General features: G+C 44.7%; 1 protein-coding gene across 5 annotated transcripts in view; it reads left to right on the top strand.

Moving 5' to 3' along the window:
- Positions 1 to 15,326, top strand: part of TUBD1 (tubulin delta 1) — a 77,327-nt gene that overhangs the window by 57,562 nt on the left and 4,439 nt on the right. For all 5 annotated transcript variants that reach the window (XM_056556681.1, XM_056556682.1, XM_056556677.1 and 2 more), the window contains one exon: positions 781 to 915. In XM_056556681.1, coding sequence (XP_056412656.1) covers positions 781 to 915 — 135 coding nt within the window. The remainder of the gene's footprint in view (positions 1 to 780; positions 916 to 15,326) is intronic.

Raw genomic sequence — 15,326 nt, 5'->3', positions numbered from 1 at the left:
GTGAGCTGTCCATACACAAACCTTAGAATGAGTTGTGCTGAAGGGTTCATTGACTTTCCAGAAGTCTTTTATTCACATTCACCAATTTAGCCATAACATTTAAACCACAAGTCTAATATTGTACTGGTCCCCCATGGGCCACCAAAACAGCTCTGACCTAAAGAGGCATGGACTCTACAAGATTTCTGATGGTGCCCTGTGGTATCTGGCACCATTGCATAAGCAGCAGTTGCGAGGTGGGGCTGACATGGATCAGACGTGATGATGACATCTAAGGCATGTATTTGTCGTATTCCAGTAACTATTCCTAAACAACGTTTGCAGTATAGCAGGTGCATTATCCTGCTGATCACTGTAAGGTATACCATTGCCATTAAGGGGCGTACTTTGTTTGCAACAATGTTTTAGGTTAGTTATACATGTCATAATAAAACCCATATGGACACAAAGACACAAGGTTTTCTAGCAGAACATTGCCTAGACCCTAGAGCATCACATTACCCCTGCTAGCAGCCTTGCCTTCTTCCTATAATGGATCCTAACACCATTTCCCAAGTAAGCAATGCCACTGTCTTCCATGGTCCATATCTGATGCTCATTTACCTTCTGTAGGTGCCAACAGCTGTGGGCAATGGGTACTCTGCCCTGTCTGCAGGTGCCCAGACCCATATGCAATAAACTGCTATGCACTGTGTTTTGACGCCTTTCAAAGCCAGTATTAACTTTTTCAGCAAATTGTACTACAGCAGTTCTTCAAAGGAATTTTACTTTACTTTTTAGGCATCAACTGGCAAGTTCAACTACCATCCAAGCTAGCATCAGGAAGAAACTCTCTGGCAGCTGAATTGCAGTTCAATAAATCTGTGGCAAACCTTGCTATGTTTCGTGGAAAGGATATCGAAGAAGCATCTCCTGGTGAGTTTTTTTTTTGTATACCTCATTGCTTACTTGACCTGAACTGTCCAAAAGAAGAAAGTGAAGGGTGAAGCATGCAGAAGTGTGCATCACTCCTTGGCTTGGTGCTCATCGAAGGAGACAGTCTCCCCAGACTTTAATGGAACCCCATCTCCTGCAGTCAGTCAGATTGCGCACCAAGCTGGAGATTTAGGCTTTGCATTGAGGCTAAGTTTCTACATGTTTGTTTGTCCTGCGTTTTTTTTTTTTTTTAGAAAAAAATGCAAGAAAAAACACCTGAAAAAACGCCAGTGCAATTTCCTGTGCCTGGCGTTTTTTCCATGCGTTTTTTCATTTGTGTGGAAATTGCATATTTGGCACCTTGGCAATTTTTCCAGCCTTTCCAAGTTGGATTTTTTTTTAACTTTTTGGCTGACTCCAGAGAAAATGGCTGCTGTTCCTCTTCCTGGGAACAGCCCTTTTTTTCACAGGTGAAAAAATGCCAAAGAAAAAACGCCAAATGCAAAACATGCATGGCGTTTTTTCACTCCCATAGACTTCTATGGGAGAAAAACGCCACGATTTTGACTAAAAGAACGCCAGTGGCTCAACATGCTGCGACTTTGGAAAACTGCCAAGTTGCTGAAAAACTCCAAAAGAAAAAAAAGGCCAAAACGATTAAAAAAATGCCAAAATGAAAAACACAAAGTGGAAAAAGAATTTAGCGATTTCTCATTGATTTACAGCTATCATCTGGCCGCAGCGTTTTGTGGCCGAAAAAACGCCATGCAGCAGATTTGGCATTTTTCTAAACAAGTAGAAACTTAAATTTGGACTTGATTGCTTTAAAAAAAAAAAAAAAAAAAAAAAACCTGGGATGTGATATACCAAAAAACCTGCAATTTTGATGTTTGGTATTCTTTCATTTACATTATTCACTGTGTAGGATTAATAATGTTATGCTTGAATAGATCGGACAATTCTGCACGTGGCGATACCAGACATTGGGTTTCCTTTTTTTTAACCCCTTCCCGCAGAATTACTTATATAAACGTCATGTTATGCTGGTAGTTCGCGCATCATGACGTTTATATAAGTCATTCAGTTAACCCCGCACGGGTTAACTGGCAGAAGTCGGGCGGGGGACAACTTCCGCAACAACCCCTGCCTTTGGCTGTCCGGTTATGCTGGGAGTTGTAGTTTTGCAATATCTGGAGGGCCACAGTTTGGAGACCACTGTGCAATGGTCTCCAATCTGTGCTCTTCCAGATGTTACAAAACTACAACTCTCAGCATGCCCAGACAGTCCAGGCATGCTGGGAGTTGTAGTTCTGTATAATCTGGCCCTTCAGATGTTGCTGTCTGGGCATGCTTGGAGTTTTGCAACATTTGGAGGGCTACAGTTTGGACACCACTACACAGTGGTCTCCAAACTGTTCTCCAGTTGTTGCAAAACTACAACTCCCAGCATGACCTTCAGCTGTCTGGGCATGCTGGGAGTTTCTAGTTTTGGTTTTGCAACAACTGGAGGCACACTGGTTAGGAAACATTGTCTGTTTCCTAACTCAGTGTTTCCCAACCCGTGTGCCTCCAGCTGTTGCAAAACTAACTCCCAGCATGCACTGACAGACCATGCATGCTGGGAGTTGTAGTTTTGCAACAGCTGGAGTAACAAACTCTGTGTTTTGCAACCAGTGTGCCTCCAACTACAACCCCCAGCATGCACAGACAGCCAAAGGGCATTCTGGGAGTTGTAGTTTTAAAACAGCTACAGGGTACATTCACACGGGCGTGGGTTTACAGCGAACTTTTCTCGCTGAAAGTTTGAGATGTAGCAAATTTTTCACTGCAGCTCAAACTCACTGTGAACCCCCGCCTGTGTGAATGTACCCTAAAAACACTACACTACATTACAGTACACAAAATAAAAAGTAAAACACTACATATACACATACCTCTACACAGTCTCTTCCATGTAATAAGGGGTACAGTGAGCATTTACACCCCACAGGTGTCTGACAGATTTTTGGAACAGTGGTCCGTGAAAATGAAAAAATTTAATTTTTCATTTGCACAGCCCACTGTTCTAAAAGTCTGTCAAACACCAGTGGGGTGTAAATGCTCACTGCACCCCTTATTACATTCTGTGAGGGGTGTAGTTTCCAAAATGGGGTCACATGTGGGCGGAGGGTCCACTGTTCTGGTAGCATGGGTCTTTGTAAACAAATTCTCTCTCCAAAAGCTCCTTTTCTTCTGAGTATTGTAGGTCGCCCGCAGAGAACTTTACATCCACACATGGGGAAATGGGGTTACAAATTTTGGGGGGCATTTTCTCCTATAATCTCTTGTAAAAATAGTAAATTTGGGGGTGAAAAACTGCATTTTAGTGAAATTTTTTTTTATTTTCACATCCAACTTTAACGAAAAGTGTATGCTTAGTTACGTGCCTTGGGGTGTAGTTTGTCGGGGTTAATAACTCTTGAGAATTATTAATTCTGGTCAACAAAAATATGAAAAATATTATGACCGTTATTAATTGCCAAAAATATACAAACAATGAAATTCACCATATCTAGGCCCGAATATTTTCCCAGATATGAGTTCTTTGAAGTAGTCGTAATCGTAACTTTTGCAATATAATAAAATAACGCAGTTATTATAAAAATGATATGTACACTTATTGGTTATAATTGATTAACATTAAAGAGTAATAAAAACAGACCATAACGCCTTAAGGACCAAGGACGTACCGGTACGTCCTGAGTCCTCTCCCATTCTATAACGCGGGGCCATAGCGGGTCGGGCCCGGCCTGGACGGGACCCATGGGTAATAGCGCGCGGCACTGATCACGGTTCCGCGTGCTATTAACCCTTTAGACGGGGCGTTCAAAGTTGAACGCTGCGTCTAAAGTGAAACTAAAACGTAGCCGGCCAGCTCAGGGGGCTGTTCGCGATCGCCGCGACATCCCGAACAGCTGTGACACAGCAGGAGGATCCCTTTCCTTGCCTTCTGGTGTCCCTTTCCTTGCCTGAGATCCAGGCATGAGCAGTCAAGCGGCAGAATCATTGATCACTGGTTTCCTATGAGAAACCAGTGATCAATGTAAATGATCAGTTTGTGCAGTGTTATAGCCCCCTATGGGAGCTATAACATTGCAAAAAAAATAAGTGAATGTCACGATGCCGGCTGGCAGGTAGTGGATCCTCTGTGCCAGAGAGGGATTGGCGTGGACCGTGCTAGTGGATCGGTTCTAAGTCACTACTGGTTTTCACCAGAGCCCGCCGCAAAGCGGGATGGTCTTGCTGCGGCGGTAGTGACCAGGTCGTATCCACTAGCAACGGCTCAACCTCTCTGACTGCTGAAGATAGGCGCGGTACAAAGGAGTAGACAGAAGCAAGGTCGGACGTAGCAGAAGGTCGGGGCAGGCAGCAAGGATCGTAGTCGGGGGCAACGGCAGGAGGTCTGGAACACAGGCTAGGAACACACAAGGAAACGCTTTCACTGGCACAATGGCAACAAGATCCGGCGAGGGAGTGAAGGGGAAGTGAGGTATAAATAGGGAGTGCACAGGTGAACACACTAATTGGAACCACTGCGCCAATCAGCGGCGCAGTGGCCCTTTAAATCGCAGAGACCCGGCGCGCGCGCGCCCTAGGGAGCGGGGCCGCGCGCGCCGGGACAGGACAGACGGAGAGCGAGTCAGGTACGGGAGCCGGGATGCGCATCGCGAGCAGGCGCTACCCGCATCGCGAATCGCATCCCGGCTGGAGACGGTATCGCAGCGCACCGGGTCAGTGGAGCTGCCCGGAGCGCTGCGGTAGCGAGAGAGAAGCGAGCGCTCCGGGGAGGAGCGGGGACCCGGAGCGCTCGGCGTAACAGTACCCCCCCCCTTGGGTCTCCCCCTCTTCTTAGAGCCTGAGAACCTGAGGAGCAGACTTTTGTCTAGGATGTTGTCCTCAGGTTCCCAGGATCTCTCTTCAGGTCCACAGCCCTCCCAATCCACCAAAAAGAACCTTTTTCCTCTGACCGTCTTGGAGGCCAGTATCTCTTTCACTGAGAAGACGTCAGAAGAACCGGAGACAGGAGTGGGAGAAACTAATTTGGGAGAGAAACGGTTGATGATGAGTGGTTTAAGAAGAGAGACATGAAAGGCATTAGGAATACGGAGAGAAGGAGGAAGAAGAAGTTTGTAAGAGACAGGATTAATTTGGCACAAGACTTTGAAAGGACCAAGATAGCGTGGACCCAGTTTGTAACTGGGGACACGAAAGCGGACATATTTAGCGGAGAGCCATACCTTGTCTCCGGGAGCAAAAATGGGGGGAGCTCTTCTTTTCTTATCGGCAAACTTTTTCATGCGAGATGAAGCCTGTAAAAGAGAATCTTGGGTCTCTTTCCATATGGTGGAAAGATCACGAGTCACTTCATCTACAGCGGGCAAACCAGAGGGCAAGGGAGTAGGGAGGGGGGGAAGAGGGTGACGGCCGTACACCACGAAAAATGGGGATTTGGAGGAAGATTCAGAGACTCTAAAGTTATACGAGAATTCGGCCCATGGTAGAAGATCTGCCCAATCATCCTGGCGGGAGGAAACAAAATGTCGTAAATAATCACCCAAGACCTGGTTAATTCTTTCTACTTGTCCATTGGATTGAGGATGATATGCAGAAGAAAAGTTTAATTTAATCTTGAGTTGTTTACAGAGAGCCCTCCAGAATTTTGACACGAATTGGACGCCTCTATCCGAGACTATCTGTGTGGGCAACCCGTGAAGACGAAAAATGTGTACAAAAAATTGTTTAGCCAACTGAGGCGCTGAAGGAAGACCAGGAAGAGGGATGAAATGTGCCATCTTGGAGAATCGATCAACGACCACCCAAACAACAGTGTTGCCACGGGATGGGGGTAGGTCTGTAATAAAATCCATACCAATCAGAGACCAAGGCTGTTCGGGGACAGGCAGAGGATGAAGAAAACCAGCGGGCTTCTGGCGAGGAGTCTTATCCCGGGCACAGACAGTGCAGGCTCGCACAAAGTCCACGACATCCGTCTCCAGAGTCGGCCACCAATAGAAGCGAGAGATGAGTTGCACAGATTTCTTGATGCCCGCATGGCCTGCGAGATGGGAGGAGTGACCCCATTTGAGGATTCCGAGGCGTTGGCGTGGAGTGACGAAGGTCTTCCCTGGAGGAGTTTGCCTGATGGAGGCTGGAGAAGTGGAAATCAGGCAGTCAGGATGATGTGTTGCGGAGAGAGTTCAACTTCCGAGGCATCCGAGGAACGAGAGAGAGCATCGGCCCTAATGTTCTTATCGGCAGGCCGAAAGTGAATTTCAAAATTAAATCGGGCAAAGAACAGAGACCACCTGGCCTGGCGAGGATTCAGCCGTTGGGCAGACTGGAGATAGGAGAGGTTCTTGTGATCGGTGTAAATAATAACTGGAAATCTTGATCCCTCCAGCAGATGCCTCCATTCCTCAAGTGCTAATTTAATGGCTAGAAGCTCTCGATCCCCGATGGAGTAGTTCCTCTCCGCCGGAGAGAAGGTCCTAGAAAAAAAACCACAAGTAACAGCATGCCCGGAAGAATTTCCTTGCAGAAGGACCGCTCCAGCTCCTACAGAGGAGGCATCAACCTCCAATAGGAAGGGTTCAGATGGGTCAGGTCTGGAGAGCACGGGAGCCGAAGAAAAGGCAGACTTGAGCCGTTTAAAGGCGTCTTCCGCTTGAGGAGGCCAAGACTTGGGATTGGCATTTTTTTTGGTTAAAGCCACGATAGGGGCCACAACGGTAGAAAAATGTGGAATAAATTGCCTGTAATAATTGGCGAACCCAAAAAAACGTTGGATAGCACGGAGTCCGGAGGGGCGTGGCCAATCTAAGACGGCAGAGAGTTTGTCTGGATCCATTTGTAGTCCTTGGCCAGAGACCAAGTATCCTAGGAAAGGAAGAGATTGGCATTCAAACAGACATTTCTCTATCTTGGCATAAAGTTGATTGTCACGAAGTCTCTGAAGAACCATACGGACATGCTGGCGGTGTTCTTCTAGATTGGCAGAAAAAATCAGGATATCGTCCAGATATACAACAACACAGGAGTATAAGAGATCACGAAAAATTTCATTAACAAAGTCTTGGAAGACGGCAGGGGCGTTGCACAGGCCAAAGGGCATGACCAGATACTCAAAGTGTCCATCTCTAGTGTTAAATGCCGTTTTCCATTCATCCCCCTCTCTGATGCGGATGAGATTATAAGCACCTCTTAAGTCCAGTTTGGTAAAGATGTGGGCACCTTGGAGGCGATCAAAGAGTTCAGAGATGAGGGGTAGGGGGTAGCGGTTCTTTACCGTGATTTTATTAAGACCGCGGTAGTCAATGCAAGGACGTAGAGAGCCATCTTTTTTGGACACAAAGAAAAATCCGGCTCCGGCAGGAGAGGAGGATTTACGGATAAAGCCTTTTTTTAAATTTTCCTGGATGTACTCCGACATAGCAAGAGTCTCTGGGGCGGACAGAGGATAGATTCTGCCCCGGGGTGGAGTAGTGCCCGGGAGGAGGTCAATAGGACAATCATAAGGCCTGTGAGGAGGTAGAGTCTCAGCTTGTTTTTTGCAAAAAAACATCCGCAAAGTCCATATAGGCCTTAGGGAGACCGGTTACAGGGGGAACCACAGAGTCACGGCAAGGGGTACTGGGAACCGGTTTTAGGCAGTCCTTGAAACAAGAGGGCCCCCAACTCTTGATCTCCCCAGTGGACCAATCCAGGGTTGGGGAATGGAGTTGAAGCCAGGGTAGTCCAAGGAGGATTTCGGAAGTGCAATTGGGGAGGACCAAAAATTCAATCTTCTCGTGATGAGGTCCGATGCACATTAGAAGGGGCTCCGTGCGGAGACGTATGGTACAGTCCAATCTTTCATTGTTTACACAATTGATGTAGAGGGGTCTGGCGAGACTGGTCACTGGGATGGTGAACCTGGTGACGAGAGAGGCCAAAATAAAATTTCCTGCAGATACGGAATCCAAGAAGGCCATAGTAGAGAAGGAGAAGGCAGAGGCAGATATCCGCACAGGCACAGTAAGACGTGGAGAAGCAGAGTAGACATCAAGGACTGTCTCACCTTTGTGCGGAGTCAGCGTACATCTTTCCAGGCGGGTAGGACGGATAGTACAATCCTTCAGGAAGTGTTCGGTACTGGCACAGTACAGGCAGAGATTCTCCATGCGGCGTCGTGTCCTCTCTTGAGGTGTCAGGCGAGACCGGTCGACCTGCATAGCCTCCACGGCGGGAGGCACAGGAACGGATTGCAGGGGACCAGAGGAGAGAGGAGCCGGGGAGAAAAAACGCCTTGTGCGAACAAAGTCCATATCCTGGCGGAGCTCCTGACGCCTTTCGGAAAAACGCATGTCAATGCGAGTGGCAAGATGGATGAGTTCATGTAGGTTAGCAGGGATTTCTCGTGCGGCCAGAACATCTTTAATGTTGCTGGATAGGCCTTTTTTAAAGGTCGCGCAGAGGGCCTCATTATTCCAGGATAATTCTGAAGCAAGAGTACGGAATTGTACGGCGTACTCGCCAACGGAAGAATTACCCTGGACCAGGTTCAACAGGGCAGTCTCAGCAGAAGAGGCTCGGGCAGGTTCCTCAAAGACACTTCGAATTTCCGAGAAGAAGGAGTGTATAGAGGCAGTGACGGGGTCATTGCGGTCCCAGAGCGGTGTGGCCCATGACAGAGCTTTTCCAGACAAAAGGCTGACTACGAAAGCCACCTTAGACCTTTCAGTAGGAAACTGGTCCGACATCATCTCCAAGTGCAGGGAACATTGGGAAAGAAAGCCACGGCAGAATTTAGAGTCCCCATCAAATTTATCCGGCAAGGATAGTCGTAGACCAGAAGCGGCCACTCGCTGCGGAGGAGGTGCAGGAGCTGGCGGAGGAGATGATTGCTGAAGCTGTGGTAGTAGCTGCTGTAGCATCACGGTCAGTTGAGACAGCTGTTGGCCTTGTTGCGCTATCTGTTGTGACTGCTGGGCGACCACCGTGGTGAGGTCGGCGACAACTGGCAGAGGAACTTCAGCGGGATCCATGGCCGGATCTACTGTCACGATGCCGGCTGGCAGGTAGTGGATCCTCTGTGCCGGAGAGGGATTGGCGTGGACCGTGCTAGTGGATCGGTTCTAAGTCACTACTGGTTTTCACCAGAGCCCGCCGCAAAGCGGGATGGTCTTGCTGCGGCGGTAGTGACCAGGTCGTATCCACTAGCAACGGCTCAACCTCTCTGACTGCTGAAGATAGGCGCGGTACAAAGGAGTAGACAGAAGCAAGGTCGGACGTAGCAGAAGGTCGGGGCAGGCAGCAAGGATCGTAGTCGGGGGCAACGGCAGGAGGTCTGGAACACAGGCTAGGAACACACAAGGAAACGCTTTCACTGGCACAATGGCAACAAGATTCGGCGAGGGAGTGAAGGGGAAGTGAGGTATAAATAGGGAGTGCACAGGTGAACACACTAATTGGAACCACTGCGCCAATCAGCGGTGCAGTGGCCCTTTAAATCGCAGAGACCCGGCGCGCGCGCGCCCTAGGGAGCGGGGCCGCGCGCGCCGGGACAGGACAGACGGAGAGCGAGTCAGGTACGGGAGCCGGGATGCGCATCGCGAGCGGGCGCTACCCGCATCGCGAATCGCATCCCGGCTGGAGACGGTATCGCAGCGCACCGGGTCAGTGGAGCTGCCCGGAGCGCTGCGGTAGCGAGAGAGAAGCGAGCGCTCCGGGGAGGAGCGGGGACCCGGAGCGCTCGGCGTAACAGTGAATAAAGATCATTTAACCCCTTCCCTAAGAAAAGTTTAAATCACCCCCCTTTTCCCATTTAAAAAAAAAGTGTAAATATAAATAAACATATGTAGTATCGCCCCGTGCGGAAATGTCCGAATTATAAAAATATATTGTTAATTAAACCGCATGGTCAATGGCGTACGCGCAAAAAAAATTCCAAAGTCCAAGATAGCATATATTTGGTCACTTTTAATATCATGAAAAAATGAATAAAAAGCGATCAAAATGTCCGATCAATACAAAAATGGCACCGCCAAAAACTTCAGATCACGCAGCAAAAAATGAACCCTCATACCACCTCATACACGGAAAGATAAAAAAGTTATAGGGGTCAGAAGATGACAATTTTATACGTATACATTTTCCTGCATGTAGTTATGATTTTTTTTCAGAAGTACAACAAAATCAAACCTATAAAAGTAGGGTATCATTTTAATCGTATGGACCTACAGAATAAAGAGAATGTGTCATTTTTACTGAAAATTGTACGGTGTAATAACAAAAGCCCCCAAAAGTTACAAAATTGCTTTTTTTTTTTTTTTTCAATTTTGTCAAACAATGATTTTTTTTTTCCGTTTCGCTGTAGATTTTTGGGTAAAATGACTGATGTCATTACATAGTAGAATTGGTGGTGCCAAAAAATAAGCCATCATATGGATTTTTAGGCGCAAAATTGAAAGGATTATGATTTTTTAAAGGTAAGAAGGAAAAAACGAAAGTGCAAAAACAGAAAAAACCCTGGTCCTTAAGGGGATATCATTGAAATTATATGAAGAATATCAATGACTCAAGATCAGATATAAACAAATGATGTATTAGTAAGTTATTTCAAAAGATTAAACTTAATCACAGAAGTGTGTTAGTTCAGATATTCATATATTACTTTGTGTAGAGATCATTACATTACATGATATCTAATGGGCATTCTATATGTATAAAATGGGACTAAACCCTGCCCAGTTCTAACCACAACTATCTCTGGTAAGATACGGTACTAAATATAGAATTTATAGTACGCTACTAATTAGGAAGACTTAAATTAAGTTTCCTCATGGAAATTATGTCATGTGGACAAGCAGAGTATTGGATCCCATCAGACTATGCTAATATGCAATATGATCATTGCATTGATCCCCATAAGACGTGCCCCGTTCATCTGCAGTAGAAGGGGGTATGGTTATCTAGAAGCCATATCTGCTAATATACATAACATAAGTATGTCCACATTAAAATGAGGTAACTTAATCAAATAAGAAACCTGTGTATCTATTCATTTCTTCTGAATGAAAGAAAAATGGCTGCCTGGGGTCCAAGGGAACACCTGTAGTCATAACCGGTTATCAGAGAACAATGGGCTTATGGGATCTAGCTCTTTCCCTGAAACTTCATGGCTCTGCCCCTTCAGGTAGCCTCTAGGAACTTCTGTGATGAGGAAGGGGGTCCCTCTTTCTGTGTCCCCTGTAGTTCTCCTTGTCGGTCCCCCCTTGTCCTCCTTATACCTGCTTTTAGCGTCTCTCCTATCTTAAGGATCCACCCAAGTAATAATGTATTATCCAATGATGACTGGTGTGTATGTGTGTGTGTGTGTGTGTGTATGGAGATCAGGGCTAGTCACATGTCTAGTTAAATGACATCACAGCTAATAATTTACTATAATTGTGTTTATAGATGTAAAGGAATATTGTGGCCGCCTGTATACACATCAACATCCTTGTACTACAATGCCATTGATACTTCTCAGGCATTTCAAATAGATGGCCAGAGATACAGATAAATAGAATGCAAATACAATCCATTGTTAAACACACACACACATACCGGTATTCCAAGTGTGTAGAGCAGACCACTCATTGTGTTCAGACAATAAGTTTTACTCTCTAGGACTTTCACCTGAGACTTGTCATGGTTTGGTAAATCACTGTCATCAAACCATTGTCTGACTTGTTTTAGACAGATAACACTTTTACAAACATTCAAAAGTCTGTGATCTTTCATTGAACTCCCCTTAGGGTACGTTCACAGAGCAGAATTCCGCGTTGTCAACTTAACATTAGTGTGAATGGGTCTCAGAGACCCGTTCACACTGCGGAATTTCAGCGGCGGACAATTCCACCGCTGAAATTGTTCAGCGCAAAGAAAGAATAGGTTCAATCAATGGTGACCGCTCGGTGCCCCGCGGCCCTAGCGCCGAAGTATTTTCAGCAGCGGCCGCCAGATGGAATCTCTGCTCGCTGAATTCAGCAAGTGGAGATTCCGCAGTGTGAATGCACCCTTAGGCCTTTCGGAAAATCCATACAACATGGTTGACACTTTTCAATGTTATTAAAGCATAGTGATTCATTTTTGGGCCTACAATAAGTATGAAAAGTTTCCAAAATAGTATGCCATGTGTTTTTTTTTTTTTAGCTGTTATGGCAACATAGGGGCTTCTTAAATGTGACATGCCCCCCAAAAACCATTTCAGCAAAATTTGCTTTCCAAAAGCCAAATGTGGCTCCTTCTCTTCTGAGCATTGTAGTGCACCAGCAGAGCACTTGACATCCACATATGGGGTATTTCCATACTCTGAAGAAATGAGGTTACAAATGTTGGGCATTTCTCCTATTACCTCTTGTAAAAAATTGTAAATTTGGGGGAAAAACTGCATTTTAGTAAAAAAAAAAATGTTTTTTCATTTACACATCCGAATTTAACGAAAAGTTGTCGAACAGCTGTGTGGTGTTAAGGCTCACTGTACCCCCTTCTTACGTGCCTTGAGGGATGGAGATTCCAAAATAGTATGCCATGTGGGGTTTTTTTTGTTTGTTTTTTTGCTGTTATGGAACCATAGGGACTTACTAAATGCCACATGCCCCCTAAAAACCATTTTAGCAACATTCACTCTCCAAAATCCCATTGTCGCTCCTTCGCTTCTGAGCCCTGTAGTGCACCCACAGAGCACTTTATGTTCACATATGAGGTATTTCTTTACTCAAGAGAAATTGAGTTACACATTTTGGGGGGCATTTTCTCCTTTTACCCCTTGTAAAAATTCAAAAACTGGGTCTACAAGAACATGTTAGTGTAAAAAATTTAGATTTTTTATTTTCTCCTTCACTTTGCTGCTATTCCTGTGAAACACCTAATGGGTAAACAACCCTTCTGAATATCATTTTGTATACTATGATGGGTGCAGTTTTTATAATGGGGTCATTTATGGGGCATTTCTAATATGAAGACCCCTCAAATCCACTTCAAAACTGAACTGGTCCCTGAAAAATTCAGATTTTGAAAATGTTGTGGAAAATTGCTGCTGAACTTTAAAGCCCTCTGATGTCTTCCAAAAGTAAAAACATGTCAACTTTATGATGAAAATATTAAGTAGACATATTGTATATGTGAATCAATATATAATTTATTTGGTATGTCTATTTTCCTCACAAGCAGAGAGCTTCAAAGTTAGAAAAATACAAATTTTTACAATTTTTCAGGAAATTTTTGAATTTTTCACCAAGAAATGATGTAAGTATAGACGAAAACTTACCGCTATGATAAAGTAAAATAGTTAACGAAAAAACTGTCTTGGAAACAAATTCATAAGTAAAAGCATCCCAGAGTTATTAATGCTTAAAGTGAAAGTGGTCAGATGTGCAAAAAATGCTCTGGTCCTTAAAGGGGTTCTCCACCATAAGGGGATTTTAGTATGTACCTGGCAGACAGTGATGGACATGCTTACGGTAGGAAGGATCTGTGCTTATCTTGGGGCTAAATGGCTATGTCATGAGATTACCATAACACTGTGGCTAGCTTTTTGTGAACTTGTATTTCATGTTTGACTTTTCTTTTTTTGACTACAAATCCCACAATTCCATTTTACTCCCTCCCACACATCAGCCACCCCACCCATTGAAACAAAAGACCTGTGGTTTTCAATCAGGGTTCCTACAGCTGTTGCATTAGTTGCAGATTGATCTCTCTCCCACCACGCGATCGCTCCACCTATTGAAGCAGACAGGCTCCCTGTCATCAGCTGACTAGTGAGTCAGGTCTCGGCCGCATTGTGAGCTGGGAAAAATCTGAGACAACAGTCATTTTGTATGCTGTTAAAAATAAATATTGGGGTGAAAATCACAGAAGAATTGTGAGAAACCTGTCACACACAGGTATAGACACTATATTATGAACTACACTAACTTTACAGACCCTGTAGCATAGTCAAAAAAAAAAATCCTCGAATACCCCTTTTAGGGCCAAAATGACCTCGGTCCTTAAGGGGTTAATATGGACAATGTGAAAAGTTTTTTTATTTTTTTATAACACTTTATTAGTCTACCTAGGGGACAAATGTATGCCTCATACATCTGTGGCTCATACAGATCAGTGCTGCACAGCTGTACTGCACTGATCCATCACATCTGGGCTCTATTAATATAAGATGATCGGGAGCCCCGGAAACCTAGATAAGTTCTCTGGTTGCCATTGCAATGGATCTTCTGCCCTTGATCGTGATGCGGGTGGGAGATCCAAACCATTGCACCACCACCAAATCTGTTTAACTGATTTAGATACTGCTGTCAGCTTTAACAGCAGAATAAAAAGATGGTAAATGCAAACAGAAAAATTACGACTGCACATTCATAGCGCTAAGATATATGTATACTATGAAGCATTTTGAACTGCTATAAAGTAATGATAAAAGTTCTTAGCGTACCATTTGGCCAAATAGTGTATACCATCCTACCATGGTGCGGTGACCTCCTTTTCGGACCCTATTATTATTAGTGCGTGCCCATGTAGGCATATTCTGTAGTGTAGGGTCTGTCCCAAAATTAGGTCCCCAAACCATGGGGGGATGATATACACTATTTGGCCAAATGGTACGCTAAGAACTTACATTTTTTTTTCTATATCCGTATTGCATTTTAAAATGTTTCATTATACATCATATTATATCTTAGCACTAGCGGTGTGCTACAGTAATTTTTCTGCTTGCTTAGACACAGCAGCGTGTATACTTATAACATCTATATTAGTTTTTTTGTATGTTTTTGTTGTAATTTTTTTTAAATCTACACGCAATTAGTCAAATTTATCAAACTGCGTGAGAGAAAAAATAGAGATTTTCCCACACCAACCAATCACAGCTTAGCTTTCACTTTGCCAGAGCTCATTAGCTGAGCTGTGATTGGTTGCTGGGGGAAAATCACTCTATTTTTTCTCTCACACAGTTTGATAAACCTGGGCCAATATATGATGACGTAAAATGGGATACCAATGTCTGAAAAAACACAGAACAAGAAAAACATCTATAATATTTGTGTTGGATGTGCTGACCAATTTTAGTTTTTTTCTAAAGGGTTATTAGCAAGCATTGGTGATCGCCACATGCCGGCTATTAGTAGCGATCCTTGGCTGCTGAAATCAGCCAGGGGATGCAGGTTATGGAGTGGACTCCTGAGCACTCTCCATACTCTCTTTACAGCATCATCATGTGCATGTACGTGATAATGCAAGAAGGGGCTAATGATTGGTCAGGGTTTCAGACCTGAGACCCCTCCGATCTAAACTAATATTTTAATGTAGTAATTTAAAAAAATATATATGCAACTTGCATGGCAACATCA

Source organism: Hyla sarda, chromosome 2, assembly GCF_029499605.1.
Source record: "Hyla sarda isolate aHylSar1 chromosome 2, aHylSar1.hap1, whole genome shotgun sequence".
NCBI classification, from domain to species: Eukaryota; Metazoa; Chordata; class Amphibia; order Anura; family Hylidae; genus Hyla; species Hyla sarda.
This window is presented reverse-complemented; position numbering and strand designations above follow the sequence as displayed.